General features: G+C 46.2%; 1 protein-coding gene across 2 annotated transcripts; it reads right to left on the bottom strand.

Moving 5' to 3' along the window:
* Positions 1–349: 349 nt before the first annotated feature.
* On the bottom strand, positions 350–22,161 carry VASH1 (vasohibin 1). Of its 2 annotated transcripts, none has more exons than XM_077323310.1 (8): positions 21,460–22,161; positions 20,751–21,062; positions 10,173–10,261; positions 8,999–9,055; positions 8,197–8,271; positions 5,853–6,234; positions 4,461–4,573; positions 350–3,602 (listed from the first exon to the last, which is right to left on the bottom strand). In XM_077323310.1, exons 2-8 carry the CDS (start codon positions 21,024–21,026, stop codon positions 3,530–3,532), a joined length of 1,065 nt encoding a protein of 354 aa, XP_077179425.1. In that variant the 5' UTR covers positions 21,027–21,062; positions 21,460–22,161; the 3' UTR covers positions 350–3,529. The 2 variants fall into 2 exon arrangements, with proteins under 2 accessions (XP_077179425.1, XP_077179424.1); XM_077323309.1 differs by having other exon boundaries at positions 20,751–21,067; positions 21,460–22,160.
* Between the last annotated feature and the right edge of the window lie 109 nt (positions 22,162–22,270).

Genomic DNA, 22,270 nt, shown 5'->3' with positions numbered 1-22,270 from the left:
ATCGGCACTCACAGGAGATACTATGCTCCTGCAAACATCTGATCTGCAGCAGCCCCATCCAAATTTCCCTGTGGCTCAATAACGTGCATACCAGAACTTTCTCCTTGACAATTTTACTGCAGAGAATTTTTTAAACCAAGGGCAAAATTGAATTCCTTGCGGTCTGCCAGGAGCACGTCCCATGGAGTTGCTGATTAGATTTTGGAAGCAAGGAAACATGCACTGTAGTTTTACCTAGACCAGGCAGGGGATTCAGGTTAGAATAGTGTAGACAATATTTTGTTAGAACATTAATCCAGCAAATTTAGCATCTTGAAATAAAAGCACAGGATTCTCACCTATCTAGCTGCACATTCTGGGGATGTAGTAAGAAGGGGGCCAAGGAGATTATCTTGTTGAGCCACCTCTAGCCTGATGCTTGACCAATTTTCTGTCTTAATGCCTTCAAAGAAGGAAGGGGACTACAGGCTCCCTCAGGTGGAATATCTCTGATGAATTCTTATCACTGGAAGTTTTTAGTGGCATTCTACTTTGATCTACCCTTGTGTAGTTTATACCCTCAGAATGAATAGCTGTTGCTTCCCAAATTCTTTTCCAGTCTAACATAATTTCTCTTTTAAAGAAGAATGGAATACATTATACTTATAAGAGCAGCCAAATGTAGCTCTCCTCCAAATCCTTTCCAAGTTCTTACATATGGACCAGTGACAACCACATGCATGACAGATAGCTTCTAGTTGCGTATGTTTGATTTCACATTCATTATGGTTTACCACCAACAAAAGGTTACAGCTGCCTCATGAGGCGGTGTCTCCATAGAGGGATTGTTAACGGCAGCTGCAAGTTTGCTGCAATGGTATCCATTATCTGGCTTAAATTGCTTCTTTTAACTTTGGAACTTGGAGCAATTTCCCCAGTTTTGAAGAATGGCTCTGAAAAATTCAGCACAGCCACCAGTATAGTCCATGATGAGCCAACATCTCCCTGCTTTACCTTCTCGGTTTCTTATACTATTTATTTATTGTATTTATATACCGTCTTCTCCGAAGGCTCAGGACAGTTTACATGAAACAAGAAACGATACAGGTAACTCCATTTGTATACAAAGAGATTTAGCTGTTAAACTATGGTAGAGAAATAATGGTGAAAAACAAGATGGAAGAATGTGGCATTCTAACCAAAGGTGATCAGGACAGTTTGCTCAGGATTAACACAGACTTCATGGTCAGCAGTGTTTAGCTATTTATTACCTAAAAACTAATACCAATGTAATTACAAAAAAGAAATGTTCTTTAAATAAAAATGTGATCCAGTCATATCAAAGGTTATTTTTTCCTTACATGTGTAAACAAGAAAGAGGCAGAAAGTGAACTCATTGAGGAGTATCCAAAATAATACTAGTAACTAGCCTTAATTCTTGGGTGTGGTCACATTCTAGCATGATAGTGTTGTGTCTGGCCAATAAATATTGGTACACTTTTGAAGGAATCTTTCAATAATAAAATAAGGGAGGGAGGGAGAAGACCCCCCTCCCCACAATAGTCACTGATCCAATCAGCTCCACTTTTGAGCTGGAGTGCAAACCCACAAAACACACACACAAATGCAACAGTGCTAATTTAACAATGCTGCCTGCTCCTACAGCCAGGAGATGCTGCACATGGATAATTCATCCCTTGCTCTGCTCCCATTTGCTGAAAGTTTCAATTAAGCCAGAGCAGGTCACTAATCAGGAAGAAATCCAGCTTCTTCCTGCTGCATTAAAAACTGATAAATAATGTATGTGTGTGTAAGGACTAAAAAAGAAACCAGCCAGGCTTCTTGGAATTATAATAAGAAAACTACAATTGACCATATCAAACATGAAGATCGAGGATGCAACAATGTGGAGCAGGTACCTTATTTATACAGGACTTCTGGATGGTCCCAAGTCCCCTCGCTACATTCTTACCTTCTGGAGAACTCATGCTGTTCCTAAAGCCAGCTGGTCTCCATGAGAAGATAAGCTAGTCAACTGGGGACAAGGAGAAGGCTTGGGAGTCCTTCTCCACACCTGGTTCACCTGATGTGGAGGTTCACCAGTGCCTAAGAAGACCATTGCAATCCTTTCCACATAGCAGGTTCTTTCAACAGTGTCCACAACCAAAACGGACTTCATTTTTGTTCTACCCATAATCCTCATAAGCCACATTTTGTAAAGTCACATATTCTGGGTTCCATCAACCCACTCTTTACATGCTGCTGCTGCACTCACCACATCTAGTTTGTTGACAAAAATATGTCAGCAGACCCTGAAGTAACTAGGTGTGACATGTGCTATATAAATTCTGCAGCTAGGGGATATGTAGACAGAAGTAAAATTTTAAAATAACCACAGGACTGACGGACAATGCAACATTCTGTCTAGGATAAACCACAGAACCCTCCCCCCTGCATCTCTAAGTATTCTGCATGAGACTGGAAGCAAAACAGAACACAGCAGATGTGGGTCAAATGACATATCCCAGGAGGCTGTGTGGATTGCAGTCCTTTCTTGCATTAAACATTTGCCTAGGAAAGCGAGGTCTGGACACACTCTTAACCAGCATGTAGCAAGAACGAAAGGAACACACACTGATCTGGTGCTGTTGTGCATTACACTTGGGAGAACTTTGTTTTAGGGAACTGTTCTCTTGATTTCGGCATTCACCTATGACTCTAAGAGCTGCAATGCTCTCTCTGCCAGTGCATTCGACACCAGGAAGTGAACAGGCAGCCTAAGTTCCAGGCAATTTCTTGAATGTTTCAAGGGGGCTCAATGCTTTCTTGGCAGATACCACCCTCCTTCTTTCTGTCCACAATAACACAGGTGCCTCCTAAGTGGCTTCCCATATAGGGACCCTTAGTACAATATTACTAGTCATCTTGGAGCAGAGGAGCACAAAACACTCTGTTGCTGGAACCAGTGGCATAAGGACTATGGTGGTGGTTTCAGGAGGAGACATTAAGATATGGTTCTCTCCCTTCTTCATCTTATTAGAAAATATTAAAATGCTCAGAAGGTACATATTTTAAAAAATTCTTCCACAGGAATCACCGTTTTTGAATCCAGCTCTCTTCCTCTTTCCCTATCCAGAAATCTTCATGCTAATTTGATTCCCTCCAAGGTAGAAAGAGGACACAGATGCCCATGGGATTATGCCACGTCAAAAGAATGCCCAGTAGACTGTAACACCTCACCATCCCTCTAAAGAAGATTTCTTCCCCTAACAATACTGTACAAACACTAAACCAGCAACTGGCAGGCCGGATACTTTTAAAAGGTTCATTTAGTTGACAGGATTTAAAAACACTTTTCCCGTACAAAACCAGGGAGGCAAATGCTCTAATCTACAGGATACAGCCCTGGAATCATCAATGCAGAAAACGTCTTAGGAAAATCAGCACTCCATGTCCACTGCCCCCTCCCCCCCCCATACTGAGCACACTGCAGGCCTAGTGGGGTCCAAATGCTGTCCCAAGCAGAAGTCCACGGATGGTGCGAGTCTCTCTACACTCTGATTTGGTAACCATTAAGATCTGGCATGGCTTTGGGCTCAGTAGTTTTCTTTTCTCCAGAAGGCCTATAAGGTGGGGTGGAGGGTTGGAAGAAGGGTGAGAAAAACAAAGAATAAATGAAATTGAGTGTGCCCGGGGAAATAGTCATTAGATTAGGATACTTCCTGCCTTCTTCTTCTAGAGGCAAAGCCAGTTGTGAGAGATGTTTCATCTATGTTCTGCATTTCCCACACAGCTACAGTGAGGGTAGGGATCATCAGCCAGTTCTCCTTCCCAGACAATCTCTGAGAACCTATCCTGTTACAAATTTTGGCGTGGCTTTGAAGACAGCTGTAATTTTCAGTTGCTGTAGACTCCAAGTCCCCCTGGCATGAGTACAAACTCAAAGAGAGGAATAGCAACTCTCTCTCACACACACTCACAAGAGGCTTTGGAGAAGGCCAGAAGCAGCACAATTCCAGGTTTCTCCAAAGTCAAGTGCAAAGTGATCGATGACTCCTGCCCCTGCTTGAAGGCTCTGGAGGTGGGGGCAGGGAAGGAGATACAAGCAGCTGGTATATTGGAACCAAAACGGAATGATTTCTCATCAAGGCACAAATTAAAGGGAGGGCAGGTCTTTGAGGACCTCTCTTCCTAGACTTCTGTGGCTAATGGGAGAATCAGATGCCTGTTCCAATTCACACGGACCATTGACAGAGCAGCTCTTAAGAAATGGAGGAAGCTGTGACCAAATTCTCAGCCTTCAGGAGAGAAGGGACAATGTTACTGAAGTGGCAGTCAAGAGTTATGGTTACAGAAAAGACACAACTAAGGGAGGGACATAGTTTGGCTCTCAAAGGGTTGCAGAAATCTTCTACGTTCCTGCACTTGGGTTATGGGTGGAAAGTTAGAAGACAGATTCTATACAACAGTGTTTTGCTCACCGTCTCTCTGTCCGGCTGTTGCGACGATGAGGACTGGATTGGCTTCGCTGTGGGGAGGATACATCCTTCTTCCTGTCCTTGGTTGGGGATGGTGGGCCCATTCCTTTGCTGATCTAAAGGGGGAGGACAGTGAGTACTGCATTCAACTTCCAGCAAGCCTAACATTTCATGCATCAAAGCAGGAAGAAGACTTCTTGCAGAAGACTGCAAGAAGTAAAGCAAGGGGAAGGCAGCTTACAAAGGACACAACAAACGCTTATCTCGTTTTAAACATTCCAAGGGCTTAATGTGCAATCTAGCAGAAATCCACAGTAAAACAGGACAGTGTTATCTCCATATTACAAGGTAGGGGCCAAGTGAACGGTGCCTTGCTTGAACCAGGGATGTTACCAGGCTTTACACAGGATACACCCAAATATCACCATAAGCTACATCAAATAAAAGTCAACTTTAGTGGGGCTATTTGCACATGGATGTCCATCACATTGTGATTTATTGGTGGAAGCTGAACTGGAATCCTAAACCATAGGCTGCGGCTTATCTACACATGGAAATCTTTGCATCTGTAGAACCAGACTTCCTCCCTTCCTGCTACCTGAAATGCCACCTGAAGTGTTGTTTTGAGAGACAGGGGACACCCCGCCCCCTCACACACACACAGTGGATAGCATTTCAGGGAACCTCTTTTAGCTATAGTGAGAACAGTGAGGTGAGAAAAGAAGGCACCTGATGATCAGCTGAGCTGAGAGTTATCCAGAAACCTCTAGTTTCAGCTACCCAGCTGTCCCCCATGCATTTATTGTGGCCAACCAATTGTGAGCAAGCTGCATATATAGTGACGCTTGGACAGCAGCCAGACAGTACAAGGGAGCTTGAGAGCAAACCCATTGAATTTTTTTGGAGGCAGAAAAGCAAGCAAGCAGCAAATTGAGCTTGACAAACTGTAGTCTGTTGTACAGTAGATCAGCCCTACTTGGTGCAAAACTGACTTAAATGACAGCTCATCATGAAGTCCGAACACAACCTCCATTGCTTTGTTAAAGCAATCCTCATGCTATCCGTCAACTGTAATGTACACTTTGTATGGGTCTCACACATCCCTCTACTGCCAATAGCCAAATAAAGCATTGTGTTGTCAGTATCTTCCTAAACAACAGCTAGTCTTACACCTAACAAAACACCGAATAAATGCTGCAATGATGAAAGGAGAAGCTCATAATTTGCCTCTTTTTCCTCCTTCCCCTTCTGAGTGGCATTAAATAACCCATGGCTCCCACGAACATAATCGACAGGAAACAAGAAGACAGACTGAACTGATTCAAGGCTTGGCTCAAAAGGTGGGAGACTAAGCAATATACAGACATAGCTTCACCAACCCTCCTGCCATCTCACCTTCAGCCTCATGTCGCGGGAATGCCTCTCAAGCTCCTTTCGGAAGTCCTCACGGCCAAGCTTTTCCAGATCCAAGATGGAATGCTTCCACTCAATCTGCTCCACACTGTGTGGATCATGGGACACGTATTGGCCAAGCTTCACCTTTTTGAGGGTGTGCCAGCAGCGCCGGTAGGCCTCCTCGTAATCAAAGATCAGCTCACTCAGTGTGCGAAAGGTGGGTGCCTTGTACATGAGATCCTCACGCCGACTGATGCCCAGTGCCCCATAGCGGCCCCCAAAATTCACTCCCAGCACAATATGGCGGAAGTAGTTCCCTGAGAAGTAGGTTTTGAAGCTGATGGGGAAACGCTCCAGTGTTGGCATGTTGTTGGTGAGGTAACTGTCAATGGTGAAGAGTATTCAGGAAACAGTGGAATGACAAGAAGAGAGGAGAAACCTAACAGGGATCCTTTGCAACATCTCCTAAATATCTGGCCCTGTTTTAACTGGCTAAGTCCAATATTTAGAATGAGGCAAATCTAAATACCAAACTTCACTTATCTCACTTGGGGAAACAAGCCACTCAGCTCCTCCAGCCTGCTCCTTTTGCATGTTGCAAATGGATTTCACAGTGGGAAACCAGAGAATTAATTTGCAAAGCATCACTAAAGTGCACTGAAAGTGAACTGAAAGCTCATCATTCAGAGTGCGCAAAATTTGCCTATTCAGGGACAAGACTCTTTTACCATCAGCCAGCTCCAAAGCTTATGTATTTTGCACAAGGCCTCTTAAACTACTTTTGGGTCAACAGTTTCTTTAGCCAAATACAAGAAGCAGTGGGACATGCTGCCTTTATTTATTTAAAATATTCATAAGCCAGGCTTTCTCCCAGAAAACCAGGGGGCAAATTAAGTGATAAAACTAAGCCAAAAATATAGATAAAAGCAACAAAATAGTATCATAAAACAGCCAAACCATCCAAATGAGTGAGTAGACAATGGCTTTGATCACATGGTAGATTTTGGATGGTATATGGGATTTCTGACAGTGCAGTAGGATCAAGCCTACTGCTGGATAAGCAGGATTGCCTTTTGCCAGATTCAACTGATTAGCCAACTATAGCTTTTCCTGGGCAAAAAATATCTGTCCACTACAAAGCATGCCCTAGGTACATCTAGATTAGACTACTGCAATACACTCTGTGGGGAGCTTCCCTTGACAAATGCTCAGAAACTTCAACTAGTGCAGAACACTGAAGCCAGGATACTGACAAGAGTGGGTTGCAGGGACCATATCACACCCTTCTTGACCCATCTACACTAGCTCCTAATTTGTTACTGAGCCAAGTTTTAGGTGCTGGTGATGACCTTTAAAGCCCTATATGGCCTGGGATCAATATATCAGAACAAGCCCTTAATGCTTTATGAACCTACTTGATTGTTATGGTCATATTCAGGGACCCTATTTCAGATGCCTCCAACTTGTGAGATTAAGACAACCAGCAACCCAGGAGATGACACCAAAACTCTGGTACTCTCTTCCCAGGGAAATTTGTTGGTCTCTTTCTGTTGCCTTTTCCACTAGCAAGTGAAGGCTTTTTGTTTCATTTGGCATTCTCTCTATGATCCCTCCTTCTGAATCAATATTCTTATGTTTTAAATGTATTTTGACTCTATTTTAAAAATGCTTGTAATGATAGGTGCTTAGAAAGGGAGCTGGTTTTATAACATGATTTTATCATGTATGTTTCAAACAGTTAGCCGCCTTGGTGGCTGTTGTAGGAACAGAAAGTTACAGTATAAATCCTGCAAATAAATAAAAGTGCAATAACTTGACATCACTGCCCTGTAAATTCCTGGACCCTGATTCTAGAACTACAGCTTCTGGAGATGGGAAGAACAAAGCCAGTGTAATGGCCTCAGGACAGAGTACATTGCATTTGATGCTGCAGAGGGAGAAATGGCAACATGAACACAAGGCTGCTATTTTTGGTGGCAGCCAGTTGCACTACTATTTGGACGATAGATCCCATTCACGCAAAGGTCCTCCCAATGATATTTGCAAGCAGCAAAAATTGGTGGGACTTGGAAGCAAAATATTCTACCATCTTCAAATGTATTTATTTCTAGCTCCAGTAAGAAGTAGGCCCATCTGTTCGCGTATATCCTTCCTGTCCAAAAGAGATTATGTGTGATCAGCATATAGCAACCCTCCTTTCCAAATACATTTTTCCATCTGGTGGAACAGCACATGAGAGGAAAGCAATCCAAGTGGTCTTAGGTACTGCAGTAGAAAAGCAGCAATAAAACAATAACATTTAAACATCAAGGATGATACAAATTACTGTAAGAGGAAAGGATACATTCCCAGGATCACAGCTTCCAGACACTTGATTGGTAGAGCCTCTTTTGTCATTTCTTTGGCCAGATCCATCAGCCTAAAGGATCAGACAAGGTGTGGAGCAAGAGGATAATCAGAATAACAAAGGGGGGCTTGTGTCAAGCAGAACATGAGGCAAGAGGGTAGGAGACAGAATGGTCTGGTCATGCAAAGACAAAGAAAAAGCCATTTGTTAGAAGCCAGCTCTGTTCCTCAGCATCCCCCCACTCGATAGGGAGACCGTTTCCCCTCCAAGATTCAGCAGCCATTCATCCTCAGTATATATTTGGAATGGTTCCTATTTGAGCCAATGGAGAGGCACTCCTCTAGGTCAGGAGACTGGATGCAGTGTGGTAACTAGGCCTGCAAGAAGCCTGGAGAATTCCAGATGGTTCATCTCCATCTGCGTTGACACTGTAAGCGCCAAAAATGTCTGACGTGCAATGAAAAGACATAATCTATGTCCTTAACAATGAGGGCTTGTCTAATTTAAAAATCTATCCAAGGCCCATGAATTCAAACCTACAATGCCGCTTTGGTGACGAAAGCAGATACTTTGTGCTAACTAACGACTTCTCAGCTGCAGGGAAAGAATCTTGGGCAAATGGTCACGTCTGCTGGGCAGCTGCCTCCAAAGCATCGTTCAGCTTTTGTGTCATGCTTCCTTGGGGAGCCAGATTCCCTGGCCAACTCAGAGCTCAGTCTTGGCACTTGGCCAAACTCAGAAGGGGAAGAGTTCAGAATCACCCCACCCCGGTAGTGAGAGTCATTGCAAGAATACTTACCCCGTCAAAGGCCTGCTTTTCTTGATTTCAAAGAACTGTGTCCCGGTATGATTGTACATGGGGGCAAACTGTTAAGGGCTACATCAGTTGAAAGAGCTGAATGGGCGGGAACAAATACAGAGTCTTCTCAGGTGACGCCATCCTTTCACCAGGGGTAGCCTGTCACACTCTGTCAGCTTAACCTACTTGATAGTGCTGTGAAGGAGAAAAACCTTTTACGTGCTGGCTTGACCTGCTTGAGATAAAACGACCCATCATCAACTGAGTTTCCCTTGTCAATCCTCAGAAATCCATTTTCAGGCTTCACCAGGCTATTTGAGTGGGCTGTTCTTTTGTCTTTAAAAAAGACACAGAGACTCCAGCCTGATATGGAGGTCCTTGTTGTGCTGCCCTGCTAATCAGGCCCATTACAGCAGGGGTAGTCAACCTGTGGTCCCAAGATGTTCATGGAGTACAATTCCCATGAGCCCCTGCCAGCACTCGCTGGCAGGGGCTCATGGGAATTGTAGTCCATGGACATCTGGAGGACCACAGGTTGACTACCCCTGCATTACAGCTTTGGAGGTCCCTAGCAATTAAAAAAACGAGAGAAAACAAAACTAAAGGCACCAAAAGAGTGACAACATCTGTTTCTGGTAACCTGGTCTTTTATCTAATAACCTCTTTTATTTGCTTAAATCTGCATCTCTAAGCTTAGAGAACGTGTTCCACTGTGAGTTTAATAAGGAGGCTGATAAAAGCAAGCTGGGAACTTATCAAATGCCCTCCCCCCAAATGCACAAGGGTCTAAATCTGAGGCCCAGGCCTAATGGTCCTTCTGCCTCTACCCCCTCCCCACACACCATTAGCCCTGCTGCGGGAAGGCCTTCTGTCACCACTTCAGAGGTAATGAGGATGCCTTCTGAACATCTGTTATAGGGTGGGGGAGAGCCCTTGTGAAAGGTTAACATTGCCTCAGTCACACATAGGATGCTGGGATGAGGATCACGGAGAAATCCAGCAGTCAACGTAGGACAGCAACACTACAACAAAACAGCTGGTCCTTTGGGGGAAGAGAGCACATTCCATTTCCCAGTCTGACTGAAACTGCCAGAAATTGTGATCTGTTGGGAAGTCATCTGGCTCTTTCTCCACCCTTCATTCCTGATGTTTTGTCCAAAGGTAAAAAGGATACTGAAGCTCCCTGATATAGCGCTGTATAGCCTCCAGGCGCTCAGGGATAAGGGTGGACAGCTGGAGTGCAGGCACACTTGGTATGGGAATCTGCAGGGGGGGGTAGGGAAGAGCGGGGAGTGTGGAAAGGCAAGATATGAGATCACCAGAAGAGGCATCAACTTGCATACAAAGCCTACACCCAGGCCCGGCATAAAGGCACATGAGATCATCGTTCCACATAACCACATTAAATGACCTTCTTTTTAAACTGCTGGTCACCTGAGGTCAGGCCTGAAGAGACCATTTGTTCTTCTGCTTTCAGACAGTTATGAGAGATTATTTCAAACTCTTAAAGTAGAAAAGAGAGGAAATCAAACACAGGACAAGCGATGAAGCTATAAAATTACAGATACTAGAATTATGAAGAATTAAAGAGAAAGCTCCTTTCATGGTCTCAGCTCAGGGCACTGTCCCTGCTCTCAAGATCAGTCTGGGCTCATTCCTCACGTTAGATAATACACTTTTAATGTAGAAGAAAATTTTCCTGTTCCACACAAGAAAATCCAGTTGCAAAAAGCACACTGAAATTGCATTATCCATTGTGTGCAGATTAGGCCTTGGTTTTCTTGTTGATGGAATGCTCCACTAAATAACCAAGTTCTTTGTTGTCTACAGAACCAGTAAGGGTACCCAGTGGAGTCCTTGGGCAACTGGGAGACAGGTCCTCTCCATATGCAGAAAGCTGAAGCTGAGGCAACTCATCTGTTGCACCAGAATTCAGGAGGGATCTTACCCTCTGTTTACATTCTCAGGCAAATTAGAACCTTGTCTGGAGAAAAGGGAGTGTGAGATGCATCATTAGGTTATTTTAAAGCCAGAATATATGGCAAGCAGCAAGGTTTCAAATTTCTGCATCAGTGATAAGGAACAGTAACAAGTGGATATGCAAGCAGCACAACAGGTCCTTGCAAGCAACGAACATTCCTGGCAATGTAGATGCCCCAACCATGGATATTACACAGCCGTGCCCTGTGGAACAAAGTTGAAATTGGGGTAAGCACCACGCCAAACACTGCAAAACTTGGAAATAACCAAGAATCATGGATGGACATTCCACTGAAATCTATGCAATGTGGGTTATCTGTTTTTGTTTTTTAGGGGATTTTATTATGGGTATTAAATGCTGTCACCCACTACAAGCCACTGCGTGGGAGTGGCGGGCTACAAATAAATAATTAAACAAACAAACAAGGAGGGTCTTGCTGGACTTCTATTTTGCTACAACAGATTAAAATGGCTACCCTACTGGGTCCTTACACACAGTCACAGGGAACAACTTTTAAAGACAAGGAGAATGATGTCTGATGGCTGGTACATTTAGCAGTTATTTCTACAGTAGATGTGCCTGCACACATACACAAAAAGCAGCTGAGATCATAGAACCAGGTGGCAGATGCTTAGAGCTTAAAATTAACAAACCACTCCCCATAATCCCCAAACACAACACAGAAGTGAAGGACCCAAGAGACATCAGGACATTTCTTAAAACTCAGTGCAAATAGTTTGAGGAAGTGAGCCAAAATTTCCCTCATAACAACAGGAGGGAATCCCCAACCCCCAGCACACTAAACATTTGTCACCAACCATCCCTGCAAGAGGAAAAACAGCCTAGCCTCATCTTTATTAAGGTTAATAAAAGTCTAATGGTTCAGTGGCTCTTTATCTTTAATCCACTACTGCCCATCAAGGAAGCATTACTGCTGACAAATTCCCCCCTCCCCTGGACATAAAACCAGCCCTCCAGCCATGGCAACTTTATGTACGCATATTTATGGTATGAAGCATATGACACATAGATCTCCTGCATATATATACTAAATAAGAACCTTGTTCAGGAGATGGCCATCTGCCAACTCCTTAATGTCTGGCTTGCTTCCTATTTTCCTTGTCCTACATTAAGAGCCTTCAGGAGAAATCCAGGAGGTGAAGTTTTTAATCTCAGGGAGCTCTCTCCAATTCTCCTCAAATGGCTATCAGTGGCCATTGCAAGAGACGAAAAGGCGCTGCCTAAAATCTCAGACCTCCTCACTTGCTCCCAGAAATCGTGACTCCTCCCTGGCCCCATTCAATATCCTGGTTAAGAATCACCGAGTTCGTTGCTACCAGCAAAAGCCAGAAGTTGGTGCAGCTGTTAACACTCCCTCACCGGCATTCCCTCTGGAGTTACTCCCAAACAATACACTTAAAGAAAGGGAAGGGGGGATTCCCCTGCTGTAACTAGCCCCCCACCTAGGCAATTAGACTGTGGGGGAATTCAGCATTCACAGAACTGGGCCTGGAGCCCAGATTGGGTGAGAGTTTCCTTCACATCCAAGACTCCAGCCTCCTCCATCAGTCCAAAGGGATATGTGTGCACATGCCCAGCAGGAAGAGCAGTGTGTCTCCCTCCTTTCAGAGATAAGAGGACATGCACTGTTAGTGCTGCACTGGGATTGCACTGGAATACTGTCCTGCCGCAAATTCTTCTTCCTGAGGTGCCTGGCCACAAGCTTGAAATTAGTAGATGTAAGTAATGGCTAGAAAGGGGGAAGAGAGTTTTTTAATAGCACGTTGTTTGTACATCTGGAGGTGGTGATGGAAAGGGCCATAAAGGCACAGCTGACTTATGGTGATCCTTCATGGGGTCGGGGTGGTTGGCCTTTACTTGCCTCTGCATTGCAACCTTGCATTTCCTTAGTGGTGTCCCATTCAAAATCTCAACTAGGGCTGACCCGGGCTGGCTTAGCTTCCAAGATCTGATGAAATCAGACTGGCCTGGGCTTTTAAGGTCAGGATATTCAGTAAGATCAATTCTGTAGCTACAAAGAGACCCCAGGAATTCAGCAGCCCCCCAGCAGCAAGCCACCAGAGGGAGAGTCAACCTTTCCACATAGCAGTCACTACCAAGGCACAGCTGGTCTCCCAACAGAAGCTTCAAATAAAAGCCTGTCAAAGATTAGGACTCATTTCAACACACCTGAAAACAGAAAGGGAGTCTTTCATGCGGTTGAGTGATCATCACATGAAGGTAAAAAGTTCCCTGCTGGATCAAACCATCTAGTCCAGAATCCTGTCTCACACAGGGGGCAGCCAGTTCCTCTGGAGTAGCGATCCCCAACCTGTGGGATGCGGACCACATGTGGTCCTTCGACTAATTGGAGGTGGGCCCCGAAGGACGCCTTCTCTCCCCCCCCGGCCCTTTATTTCTCCCCCCCCCCAGCCCTTTACAACACACTTCATTGCTGTGGCGTGTCTGTATCTTATTTTGAAGGGATGTTTAAACAGTACCATAGCGATCAGAGAGCGCTAGGGCAGTGGTTAAGAGTAGAGGAGTAAACTACCCCCCCCCCACCGGGCCTCATTAAAAGGCGTTGAGTGGTCCCCGGTGATAAAAAGGTTGGGGACCACTGCTCTAGAGGACCAAAAAAAGAGCACAGAGCAGCCTTTTTCAGTCTTTTGGCCATGGAGGTACCACTGAAATATTTTTCAGGCTTCAAGGTACCAGGAAGTGAGGTCACCTGGCCCTGCCTCTCTGCCATACCTTCAGAAGCAAGAGGATCTGTAAGTGGCAAAGGTTGAAACAGCTAGGTCCCCTCCCCTTCCCACCACCTCCAGACCCATCGTTAGCCACTTTGGGAGGGGGCAGGTCAACTTGCCCAATTCAGGATAGAATTTTAAAAAATGTAGCCCTCTTTTTCTTTCCTCTTTGCTTGGAGCCAAAAATGGCGCACACAGCCACCTCCCCCCCTCCCAATGCAATGGTACTGCTGAGGAGCCTTTGCAGTCCCGTCTGATACTGTGGTACTGTGGCTGGGAAACCCTGGCATAGAGGCTGAGAATTTCCCTCGATATTGCCTCCTGGCACCAGTCTTCAGAGATTGACTGCCTCTGAATGTGGAGGTTCCTTTTAGTCACCACAGTTGGTAGCCACTGATAGACCACAGAGCTGTCTAATCCCCTTTCAATGTTTCCCATGCCTGTGGCTGTCACTGCGTCCCCTGGCAGCAAAGTCCACATTTTCATCACTGGCCATGGAAAGTGGGATTTCCTTTTGTCTGTTCTGAACCTATTGTCCATTGACTGCACTGGATGCCCTCAATTCAGTATTTTAGTAGAGGTGGGAAAAGTCCTCTCTGTGGTCCCTAACCCATGCATACATCTTCATCCTGTCCCTCCCACAGAGACACTACCACTCAGTCATCTCTCCTCTAAACTGAAAAGTCCTGGACACTTCAGCCTTTTCTCAGAAGGGAAGCTGCTCCAAGCCCCTGATCATCTTGGCCACCCTCCTCTGTGCTTTTTCAAACTCTGCAATATCCTTTTTGAGATGCCGTGACCAGAACAGTATTCCAAATCAGGCTGCACCACAGAACCAGCAATGCACGGTCACTGTCCAAAAGGCAGTACTAGGACATAAATGGGTCCAGAGCAGCAGTTTTCAAAGGCAATGGCTGCTGGTCAGTCTACTTCAGAGACGGTATGCAAAGCAACACCACACGGTTCACATTCCTCAAGAGGAGGCCTAATGAAATCACTCTTTGTTTCCTGCCACCCCCACAGTTTTTGCAGTGCAGACAACCAGAGTCATAAATGTGTATGCGAATTACTGGCACTGGGCTAGCAGCCTGGCCAAACATTCATATTTGACTCAGAATCAGGGCTGGATGCAATTCAGTCACAGAACAATGATTGCTGTTGGGCTTTGGAGCTCTGGAGGCCTGGCAGATCTGCAGTGTTCTGTGCCTTCAAACAGCAGAGTACAAAACCTCAAAACTTCTGGTGGATGAAGGGGTGATAAAGCTTGACAGAAATGCTCAAGGACAGTTACCTCCTGTACAAAGAGTGGTGGATAAATTTCTTATGTTAAGCAATAAAGCCAAGCAAAAATGGGGGATGGTTTCATGCCCCTTGCAATGTTGCCCTAAGTAGCACAGAACACAGACTTCATTAGGGTGCAGTGATTTGAGTGTCAAAACAGGACTGAGAAGACCCACATTCAACTCTCCAATCAGTCATGAAGCTTAGTAGGTAAGACTTTGGACTTGCTATTCCCTCTCAGACTAACCTGCCTTACCTCACAGGGAGGATAAAATGATGGGGAAGAATCACAGAGTTGGTACCTCCAGGGTCATCTAGTCCAACCCCCTGCACAATACAGAAACTCACACCTACCTGCCCACCTACAGTGACCCCAGTTTCATATCCAAGTGATCCACCTCACCAAAAATCTCTAGAATCCAGCCTGGTCTGGAGAAAATTCACCTACCATTCCACAGTGGTGATCAGCAATTCCCAGGGTATGCAACGAAAGTCCACAAGACAAAAAGTGGTACAACCCTTCCTACCCCCCACTCACCATCTGCCTGTTCATAAAATCAGCATTTCTGTCAGATGACCACCTAGTCTCTACTGAAAAACTTACAAAGAAGGAGAACCCATCACCTCCCGAGGAAGCCTGTTCAAAGAAGGAACCACTCTGTCAGGAACTTCTTCCACATGTGTAGCCAAAAATTCTTTTGAATTAATTTCAAACCATTGGCTCTGGTCAGACCTTCTGGGACAACAGAAAACAACTCTGCTCCATCTTCTATATGACAGCCCTTCAAGTATTTGAAGATGGTTATCATATCACGTCTTAGTCGTCTGCTCTCCAGGCTAAACAGACCAAGCTCCCTCAACCTTTCCTCATACAACTAGGTCTCCAATCACCTCTCTATCTTCATAGCCCTCCTCTCGACACACTCCAGTTTCTCTACATATTTCTTCAGTTGTGGTGCCCAAAACTGAACACAGTACTCCAAGTGAGGGCTTGCCGGAGCAGAGAAAAGTGGTAACATCACTTAATGTGATCTGGACGCTATACATCTTGTAATATAGCCCAAAATTCCATTTGCCTTTTTAGCCATCGAGTCACACTGTTGACACATGTTCAGTGTATGGTCTACTAAGACTCCCAGATCCTTTTCACACATACTACTGCCATGACAAGTCTCACACATCCTACACTGATGCATCTGATTTTTCCTACCTAAATGAACAATTTTAGATTTATCCCTATTGAAGTTCATTTTATTCGTTTTAGCCCAGTTTTCTAGCCTGTCAAGATCATACTATATTCTGTCTTTTGGTATGTTTGCGATGTCTCTCAGTTCAGTGTCATCTACAAATTTAATAAGCACCCCCTCTATTCCTTCATCCAAATCATTTATAAATATGTTGAACAACACAGGGCCCAGGACAGATCCCTGAGGCTTGATGAACAATTTACAAGCATCCTTTGGGTGCAATCTGTCAACCAGTTCTCAATCTATCTAACAGTAATAGGACCCATACCACATTTTATCAACTTGTCAATAAGAATTTTATGTATAACCCTATCAATAGCCTTACTCAAATCAAGGTAAACTTTGTCCACAGCTTTCCCATGATCTAGCAAATTAGTTATTTTCTCAAAAAAAGAGATTAGATCAGTCTGACATGACTATTCTTGTGAAAACCATGTAGACTTTTAGTAATTACAGCCATCTGCTATAGCTGCTCAAGGACCAACTGTTTGATGATCTGTACTAAAATTTTGCCAGCTATAGATGTCAAGCTGATGGGTCTGCAATTACCCAGATCCTCCTTTTTCCCATTCTTGAAGATGGGGACATTTGCCCACCTCCAATCTTCTGGCACTTCACCTGTTCTCCAAGAATTGTCAAAAATAATGGACAGAGGCTCAGAAATTACATCTGCAAGGAGGATGTGGTTTTGTATAAGGGAACTAGGTGTTACGTCACTTCTTTGTCCCCGCAATGGTCCTACCATGTCCCTATTATTTTTCCTGAATATAACTAAAGAACCTTGTTTTGTTGTTTTTAGCATTTCTTACAAGCCTAAGCTCATACTGAACTTTGACTTTTCTAACACTCTCCCTACAAGCCTGGATTGTTTATATTCCTCCTTGGTTATAAGGTCCTCATTCCATTTCTTAAATGAGTCTTTTTTATTACTCAATTCTTTTGAAAGCTGTTTATGGAGCAACCCTGGTTTCTTTAGGTTCCTCCCAGTTTTCCTTTTCAAGGGAATTGTTTGAGATTGTGCCTTCAGTACTTCACTTTTGAGAAACTCCCAACCTTCTTGGACTTCTATCTTAAGTTTTTCTGACCACAGGATTCTACTCAACGTAACTTTAAGTTTGTTAAAATTTGCTCTCCTGAAGTCCAGTCTGTATGTGTTACTACGTACAGCTTGTCTCTTTCCCAAGATCATAAAGTCCAAAATCACATGGTCACTACAACCAAGTGTGCCCACAACTTTTACCTTGTCAATCAGTTCTTCCCTATTAGTGAGAATCAAATCTAAAATAGCAGATCTCCTACTTGTCTCTTCCACTCTCTTGGAAATGAAGTTGTCAGCAAGAAAAGTCAATAATTTATTGGACTTTCATTTTTACCAAGAACCATGGATGCTATTCTGAGTATCTTGCAGGAGAAGGGTGGGATAAAAGGGTAATATAACCATCTCTGCAATGCAGTGCTATTCATGGATAAGCTTCTTTCGAAGTGCGCCTTAACGAGTCCTCTATGACAGAGCTGGGTTATGAGCTATATGTTGGAAGAAGAAAACAGAGCTGCAAAGGAGGAGGTAGATTTTGATTAATTTCTGCCCTGCTGGATACACTAATCAGTCTGTCCTGTGGTGCCATCTGTCCTTGTGCTGAAGCTGCCTGGGGATCTAATGATGGGGAATCAAACCCGGTTCTCCAGATGAGAGTCTTCCACTCTTAACCACTACCCCACACTTGCAGTCATGCTGTATGTACAATCAAGCCCCTAAGCAAAAAGTACTTGAACAACCAATGCAATGAAAACTAGATGCTCTGCTTCAGACATGCTGGTGCCATAGAACTCATTGTGGCCATAGGGGAGAGTGAAAAAGGTCAGATCATGCATGGCACATCATTTGTGCATGGTGAGGATGGCAGCTGAGAAGAGGTTGTGCCTCAGTGGCAGACCATCAGCTTTGCATAACAGATGGTCCCCAGTTCCATCTCTGGCTTCCCCAGTTAATGGGATCAGGCAGTGCATTATGGTGAAAAGCCTCTACCCGAGACCTTGGAAAGCCAACGCGAGCCAGAGTAGGCCATCCTGACTTTGATAGACCAGTGGTCTGATTTGACTTAAGGCGGCCTCATCATCTAGGTGTGTCCAAGCCCTCTCTTTCAGGAGTTTTCCCAGTGGTGTGCTTCAAATCCTCCAGAACCACATGGGTGGGTGGGCCACATGGTTCCGACAAATGGCTTGTTGCACAAGAGCATTTTCAAGCAGCTCCCCAGGCTGCAAGCTTCATGTAGTTAAGTGGCAGATGGTTAGTGCTTTTGCCCTGTACCAAACAACTGTGAATAACAGGCTTCTCTTTCTCCATTTTAGTGGTGCTAGGTTCCCATCTGCCCTAACTCTCCCCAGAGACACTCCCTCTCTCCTTGCCCACCCAGCACAACCATCTGGCATTGCTCCTAGTTACACAAGGGGATAAAAATCTTCCCCAATTACACACTCCCATTGACCTTTACTATTGCAACATTTTTAAATAGTTTCTAACAAGGCTGTCACAAACAGGATAAATACACTACATTACAGAGGGAAGCAATATCGAGGTGTGGATTTATACCTCTTCCTGCTACCTGTGAAGAAATTTGTCACCTACAACAACATCTATAGCCCTTTAGCATTACCACCACGTAGTAGAATGGCAACCACGAGCGGAAGGGTGCTTTAAAATCATGGGCATGCAAAACACGGCCAGCTTGGTGTGAAGAGTTAGGATCTGGCAGAGCCAGGGTCAAATCCCTACTTGTGCTATGGAAACTTGCTGGGCAACCTTGGGCTACTCCCACATGCTGCCTTACAGGGTTACTGTGAGAATAACATGAGAAGAGAATGAGGCACACCACCCTGAGCTCCTTGGTGAATGAAAGGGAAAATAACATGTACTCGGTACAAATATTTCTTCAAATGCTTCTGTGTCTGCTTGACCAAACACTGGGACTGCTGAGAAGAAGACAGTATAATCTAGTTGACCAAGACTCATCTCCACTGGTTTGGGAGATTAGATATTGCCCTCTCAGCTTTGATACACAGTTGCTATTCTGGCAGCTCCGTCTCCTTACATGCTTCCAGGTGGTTCCATCCATGCCGTGAAGCAGGTTCAAGCCACTGAAGAGATCATGTCTCAACGACAGTGTTTAAGGTCCCACCAGCCACTTCCCTTCAGAGCAGAGAGGTGTTCTCAGTCTGTACTTGGGATGTGGGAGGAGCTCCTGGCTCCCAGACTCTGTTCCACCCAATGAAAGAGGCACATGGAAGGTCAAACTAGATGTCCTACCTGCAAGGGCCAGATCCTGATGGGGCCTGTGGCACAGTGGGAAAAGGGGATCTGTCTTTGCAAGCGCTGAAACGGTCATTTGTAATGCCTAGTTTGGCCCTGAGCCTTAAAAGATGAGAAAAAGGAGCTTTCCAACACAGCAGCCTATGGAACTGCAGTGACCCACACTGAACAGTGGCTGAAAGCAAAATACCTGGCAAGACCATGTATAATGTAAGTGTCCCATGAAGATGCTGAAAGAGTTCATAGAATTCTGGAAGAAGATCAAAACAGATGCCAGAAATAAATCAAGAGTCTGGGGGTACCCTAAAGCCCAACAAAACTTATTCCAGCATAAACATACTTTATCAGATGCGTGAAATGCTCATTCATGTGCCACAGGGACAGCTCATGCACTTCATGAACTAAACTCCAGCTCAGGAAAACTTATGTTACAAAAAGGTATTTTTTAAGCCTTTAGGGTGCCACGAGACTTCTGCTTTATTTTGCTGCTACAGACTAATAATTTCACCCCCTGGAAAATCCGCCTAACCCACCTTTTAGACATGTGGACTTCACGGGTATTTTACAAGCAGGATCATTGCAGTGTTAGGAAATACAGAAGAGCTCCCCAGCCCCATCTCTTCCTTCCACAGCCCCAAAGCCCTGCACCCAGATAAGCCTATTCACACAGCTCCCGTGAAAGTTATTTCCCCCTCATTTCTATTCTAGATGGCCACAAGGAGCACAAGCTTCAGTTATTTTCCTGGCACAGCCCCTGACACCCTCACCTTGCAAAACCTGAGAACTGGCCTGACTATTTAAAAACTGACCAGGGCTATCAGAGGCAACTCAGCTTACTTCAGCATTTCATTGATGAAACAAACAGGGGTATGTTCTTCATTAGAATCCATCTTGTTCTGGTCTAAATGACTGTAAATAGTGTTTGTTTGTTTGTTTGTCATTAGAATCCATAGTATTCCTGAGATAACTAATGTTATTGCACCCTGGTGACTCAGAGTCTCCACACACGTACATTCCAAAGAGCCACAGAGGAGAAATGCTGTGTACAGCCTCTCAGAGGTACAGAGCATCATCCACAGCACTGTCATCCCAAAGCCCTTGCCATTTTTCATTCCTTCCCTGGAAGCTTGGCTGGTAAATGTGCCCAGCGGTTCACTTCTCCCATCTCCCCCTCCAGTTTTCTCACCTTGGGTAGGTCGGTGGCCCCTCGGATCCTGAGGGCTACCTTTTCTCCCTCGGGGTGGATCTTGGCCACATGTTTCCACATCCTCTCCCAGGTGGCCACCTCAATGGGGAGCCCTCCTCGGTTCACGAAGAAGGGGACTCCACCATCACGGAGGTCTTCGTCCCCATCTTCTTCTGGCTCCTCTTCTCTCTGCGCAACCCCTTCGCTCGCCTCAGACCTCCTCACCACAGCCGCGCTGCCGCCATCCTCTCGGCCACCTGACATCCCAGCATCCATCAAGCGGACCTTCTCTGGCTCACAGCAGGGCCCTGCCTGGCCTCCTCAGGTTGTTGGGGAAGAAGCCATGGCAGGCAGAGAGAGAAATAGAGCAGGCCCATTCAGAAAGCAAAGCAACAAAGGGTGTGGTTCCTTCACACCACCAAGGTTTGTATTTCAAGAAGCAGCTGTTGCTTCAAGAAGGTGAAGAACTCAGAAGAGCTCAGGAAGAATTATGGAAATGATGGGAGATTTCTTTTTTTAAAGGGGGGGGGGGATTCAGGTAGCTTACTCACCCCCCCCCCCCCATCAAGTCAGCAGAACTAAGGCGAAGTCCCCCGTGTGGATGTGAAGGGAAAGCCCAGAGCAGGGCGTGGGAGAAACCGGCCCTGGTCCCGCAGAGGGAGGCAGGCAGGGAGGCAGGCCAGGCTTCTCAGGAAGGGCTCCTACTCACCTACTGGGGCATCGCCAATGGTGAGAGGCGCCGGGCATCCCCAGACGAGCAACAGGGAAAGACCCGCGGGCAGGAAAGCGCCGCCGCTTGCAGGCCCCCTCTCCTCCGACGGCGGCCACAGGAGAGGCGAGCGCGAGAAGGTCGAGGCACCGGGCGAGAGAGAGACTGACTGGCGGGCGAGGCGGGGGCCAGTGGCCGGGCACCTCCGGGCGTCTTTCTGAGCGGCGAGCCCTGTCTGCCAGCCAGCCTGCCTGCTTGCCTGCTTGGTTGCCCGCGGCCGCCCAGGCGAGCGCAAGAGCGGGTCACAATGCGCGGGGCGCTGCCGGGGAAGGCGCGCAGGCGAGGCGGGCGGGCGGGCGGGCGGGGCTGCAGCTGCTCTCCGGAGATAGGGACCCGAACGCGTCTTCCCCGGCAGCCCCGTTAGCTTTGCGGGCGCGCCAGACAGACAAAGGCCCGCCCAGTCGCAGGCGGCGGCTCGCTCCGCCGCGGGGCGAGGCAAAGGAGGAGCCGGCCGGGCAGATGCTGCGGGCGAGCCACAAAGCCGCCGGGCCGGCCGCTGAGGAAGGCGCGCGGCGTCCTGCGAGCCGTCCGGGCAGCTCCTCCGGGCCCAGCAAGCACAGGAGCCGGCCTGGGGCTTCGGCGCCCGGGGGCTGCACGGGGGGCAGTCGCCGCTGATTCTCCCCCCATGCCAGGAGCCGAACGCTCGGCGCGCATGCGTCTCTTCCGCCCGACTGGGGCTAGTTAAAGGGACAGCGACACCCCCCCCCCCCCGGTCGGGTGGCCTGCAGCCTGGGCGCGTAGAGGCCGGGGC

Source organism: Paroedura picta, chromosome 2 (assembly GCF_049243985.1).
Source record: "Paroedura picta isolate Pp20150507F chromosome 2, Ppicta_v3.0, whole genome shotgun sequence".
Taxonomy (NCBI): Eukaryota; Metazoa; Chordata; class Lepidosauria; order Squamata; family Gekkonidae; genus Paroedura; species Paroedura picta.
This window is presented reverse-complemented; position numbering and strand designations above follow the sequence as displayed.